This window comes from Triticum aestivum, chromosome 4D (genome assembly GCF_018294505.1).
Source record: "Triticum aestivum cultivar Chinese Spring chromosome 4D, IWGSC CS RefSeq v2.1, whole genome shotgun sequence".
In the NCBI taxonomy this organism is placed as follows: Eukaryota; Viridiplantae; Streptophyta; class Magnoliopsida; order Poales; family Poaceae; genus Triticum; species Triticum aestivum.
In genome coordinates this window covers 479792361-479797319 of record NC_057805.1, presented here as the reverse complement: position 1 = coordinate 479797319, position 4959 = coordinate 479792361, and the positions used below count along the sequence as shown (strand labels likewise).

General features: G+C 44.4%; 1 protein-coding gene across 1 annotated transcript; it reads left to right on the top strand.

Moving 5' to 3' along the window:
* The first annotated feature begins 356 nt into the window (after nucleotides 1–356).
* On the top strand, nucleotides 357–2175 carry LOC123100429 (inorganic phosphate transporter 1-2-like). Its single transcript, XM_044522366.1, has one exon. It carries the CDS (start codon nucleotides 401–403, stop codon nucleotides 1976–1978), a length of 1578 nt encoding a protein of 525 aa, XP_044378301.1. The 5' UTR covers nucleotides 357–400; the 3' UTR covers nucleotides 1979–2175.
* Nucleotides 2176–4959: the final 2784 nt, after the last annotated feature.

The following is a 4959-nucleotide window of genomic DNA, read 5'->3' as shown; positions in this document are numbered from 1 at the left end:
TGGTTTCAGTATTTTTATCCCCACAATTCTATAGTACCGAAACTCAAAGGTCAAACCTGAAAACTAAAAGTTGGCATTTCTTAACAATCTTTCTAATAATAGAAATGTACCCCGACATAGCTGTAGCTCTCAAGGCAAGACATTTGACTCTGCGTATAATTTTTGTAAGAACCATCCTGATATGTACAATCCGTTGTACTTGTAAGCGATGCCGTAATAGGCAATTTTATACTTACAACTAGCAATGTTGGATTGGCATACCACAATATTGTATGTCTTCACCCTGGATTATGCCTGCTATATATACGTATTAGAAGCACCGTACAAAGCACACAAACAAGAGAGAACCAGAAGAAGTACAGAAGGGGGCAGAAGTTTAGTTGAGAGATCGCCGGCGGCCATGGCGACTGAACAGCTCAACGTGTTGAAAGCACTCGATGTTGCCAAGACGCAACTGTACCATTTCAAGGCGGTCGTGATCGCCGGCATGGGCTTCTTCACGGACGCCTACGACCTCTTCTGCATCGCCCTCGTCACCAAGCTGCTGGGGCGCATCTACTACACCGACCCTGCCCTCAACGAGCCCGGCCACCTCCCGGCAAACGTGTCGGCCGCCGTGAACGGCGTGGCCCTATGCGGCACACTTGCCGGCCAGCTCTTCTTCGGCTGGCTCGGTGACAAGCTCGGCCGCAAGAGCGTCTACGGCTTCACGCTCATCCTCATGGTCCTCTGCTCCATCGCGTCCGGGCTCTCGTTTGGACACGAGGCCAAGGGCGTAATGGGGACGCTATGTTTCTTCCGCTTCTGGCTTGGCTTCGGCGTCGGCGGCGACTATCCTCTGAGCGCCACCATCATGTCGGAATATGCTAACAAGAAGACCCGCGGCACCTTTATCGCCGCTGTGTTTGCCATGCAGGGGTTTGGCATCCTATTTGGTACCATTGTCACGATCATCGTCTCGTCCGCATTCCGACATGCATTCCCTGCACCGCCATTCTACATTGACGCCGCGGCGTCCATTGGCCCGGAGGCCGACTACGTGTGGCGCATCATCGTCATGTTCGGCACCATCCCGGCCGCCCTGACCTACTACTGGCGCATGAAGATGCCCGAAACTGCGCGGTACACAGCACTCATCGCCGGCAACACGAAGCAAGCCACATCAGACATGTCCAAGGTGCTCAACAAGGAGATCTCAGAGGAGAATGTGCAGGGTGAGCGTGCCACTGGTGATACTTGGGGCCTCTTCTCGCGACAGTTCATGAAGCGCCACGGGGTGCACTTGCTAGCGACCACAAGCACTTGGTTCCTGCTCGATGTGGCCTTCTACAGCCAGAACCTGTTCCAAAAGGACATCTTCACCAAGATCGGGTGGATCCCGCCGGCCAAGACTATGAATGCATTGGAGGAGTTGTACCGCATCGCCCGCGCCCAAGCGCTCATCGCGCTCTGCGGCACCGTGCCCGGCTACTGGTTCACCGTCGCCTTCATCGACATTATTGGGAGGTTTTGGATCCAGCTCATGGGATTCACCATGATGACCATTTTCATGCTCGCAATCGCCATACCTTACGACTACTTGGTGAAGCCAGGGCACCACACCGGCTTCGTCGTGCTCTACGGGCTCACTTTCTTCTTCGCCAACTTCGGCCCCAACAGCACAACCTTCATTGTGCCAGCCGAGATCTTCCCTGCGAGGCTCCGGTCCACATGCCACGGTATCTCTGCCGCTACCGGTAAGGCGGGCGCGATCATCGGCGCGTTCGGGTTCCTGTATGCGTCGCAGGACCAGAAGAAGCCCGAGACCGGCTACTCACGGGGGATCGGCATGCGCAACGCACTCTTTGTGCTCGCAGGCACAAACTTCCTGGGCCTGCTCTTTTCCTTGTTAGTGCCAGAGTCTAAGGGCAAGTCGCTCGAGGAGCTCTCCAAGGAGAACGTCGGCGACGACGACACCATTGCTCCGACTGGTGTCTAGAGACATGCAGGTGTACTTGCACAATCGTGCATTGTTGGTGTGCTTGATTTGCTTTTTTGTGTTCTATTTTTGTTTTCTTTGCCGCGACCACTTTCTAAATTTCTAGTGTTGTAATGGTGACAATGTAATGCGTACACTGTAACAGTGATTCAAATTCCAATTCTGAAAAAAAATAAAAATATCATTTGTACTCCCTCCCATTGTTTCCCATGTCATCAATTATATTTAAGGTTTTAATACATACTGTCAATCATATTGTCTTCTTCAACGTGCACTTCGTTGTAGCCAATGACAAGTTGGACAACACATACACGCAAGTAATATGGTTATTATCCACACAAGGAGCTCTATCATTGTATTCCTCTCTTAAACATTGAGAAGGAAAGAAAATTCTACTCCCTTCGTCCCATAATGCCAGACGTTTTTTGATACTATACGTTTTTTGACACTACATTAGTGTTAAAATACGTCTTATATTATGAGACGCAGGGAGTACTTTTGGTCTTCACACATTAGATCGATTAACTTATACTACCCAACGCCTGGAAGATGACAATAACCGCAGTTTTTTTGTCATTTTGAACATGAAAATAGGATGGATGCCAATAGATTAATTCTTAGGGCGTCTATGATACAACCATGTGATTTTCCTGAAGATATTTCTAAAGTTGGCTCAGTTTTCTATACTACTTAAATTGTATGAATCTCATTAATATTCTAGACTAATTTGTATTTTCTCATTTCCTTTTACTGTCTACTGGATTTATTTCCCTCCTGAAAAAACGTTATTTAGAAGTACCTTAAAACTAGTAAAATTCATGGGTTAAGGTTTTAGCTTTGATACGTGTAATCCAAATTCTGCCAGTAGTTGAGAGTAAACATTTCCTTTTTGCTTTAAAAGATGAATCTGTTGTGAAATGGAAGATGTGAAAGCTATAAGTATACCTCTTCTTTCACCTTTAATCATGAATGTTCTCTTATACTCCAGTGTAATCATCTTAACTTGCTCAAGAAAATAATGAGTAGCCAAATGCCCAAATATCTTCAAGAGGCCAACTAACTAAATTGTTAGGGCCCACCAGGTTAAGGGACATCCAGTGAGCTAAAAGTCCACTATTTTTCTATGAGTTGACAGATGTATTTGAATCAATCAGTCATGATACTCACTGGAAGTAGTATGAGATCGGATCATTGAACCAGACCGTACCAAAGTACCCCCTCCGTAAAAAAATATAAGAACTAAAAGTCCACTATTTTTCTACGAGTTTAGATCACTATTTTAGTGAACTAAATGCTCTTATATTTATTTACAGAGGGAGTACTAGCGAGAATATGATGACCACAGAATACACATAATGTTCCTGTCGCAGCCGACCTCCTGACTTTCTACTATGTATACTTTTATGGTAAGCCAATTATAATCCCATCAAAGTATGTTGAATTCATAATAGTGAGAACTGCCAGCACCTTAATAATCATGGATTATCTGTTGAACAACTGTACGAACAACAACTTAATAGTTGGCTTGCTCAACATCCAGCTGCTGCAGACAATGGCAATGCTTGTGGTAGCCAAGGTGTTGACATTCATGATGTTGATGTTCAGATTGAAGTTGTGTGTGTGTGTGTCGGGGGGGATGGCATTTTATCTTGGAAAAGGAGGAATGCATCTGAATGATGCAGGCAATCATATTATTAACAAAAATATCGCACAAAAGGTCTGTGATACAAAACTCTCTCTCAAAGGAGCCAAAGTAAGGTCAAAAATAAATTTGCCAGAACCGACGAAAATAGAACAAGATGGCTAAACACCTAGTCTATTTTTGGACCATCATCCAAACCAGTTGTAAATATTCCGTGCTATCGTCTCCCAAAGTTCCACCCAATAGACATATGCTCCTTGGCTTCCGCATGACTGAGTAAGGACCACGTACTGACCTAAGATGTGGCTCTATATATGACCTATAAATTTTTTATGAGAGGTAAAAATCATGTCGTTTCTGCAGTTCCATATCGCCCATAGTAATGTACATACTCCTATCCGAATATGTCCTGCAATACTCGGCTTCACTCCATCTAGCCACAATCCAAATAATGTGTTAATACTAGACGGAGGGATAACATTGAAGGCCACTTGAATCGTACGCCATAGGAGTTTGGCGAGCGGACATTTGAGAAAGAGGTGTTTTATATTCTCATCCTGATCACAAACGCAACATTGCTTACTACCCTCCCATCTTCGCTTGGCTTAGTTGTCCTTTGTAAGAATTACTTCCTTGTGAGCGAACCCCATGAATATCTTGATTGTCAAAGGGACTTTAATCTTCCAAATATGACTTGATTTTGGAATTGGACCAGAGTTTATTAGGTCTAGATACATAGACCCGAGGGAAAATATCCTATTGATGGATAGTTTTCAGTGAATCATGTTTGGCTCATTAGAGAGGTGAACATGCATAAACCTCCGCACGAGATGTAACTAGCTATCCCATCAGTCGCCTACTACAGACCTTCTAAACTGGATATTCAGGGGAACAATATGTAATATTGTAGCCACATAAGCTTCCTTATGTTGCACAATATTGTACAGAGAAGGATACTGTGTGGCCAATGGCGTCTCCCCTAACCAAGTATCCTCCCAGAATCTAGTTGTGTTACCGTTACCAATGATAAATTTGGTTATGTGAAAGAAGGCAACTCTCGTTCTCATTAACCCATTTAAAAATGTCAGCCCATTTAAAATTGACACGGCTAACATTTGGTTTGAATAATGCAACTAATTACTTATGTAATTGTCAAGAATGATGATGATGTGTTGTATACAGTGAGCCATACCTCATAGTTATGAAAATGACATTTTGGAGTGAGTTTCTTGAAACATTAAGTTAAAAGAAGATAGTGAGTTTCTGAAAGATATGGAACACCCGGAATGCCCATGCATTTCGCTCCATCGACACTCACTCAGCAAATACTCTCAGACTT

Excerpts from the sequence above, each read along its gene's own strand:
- LOC123100429 (XM_044522366.1), top strand. The coding sequence starts at position 401 with ATGGCGACTGAACAGCTCAACGTGTTGAAAGCACTCGATGTTGCCAAG.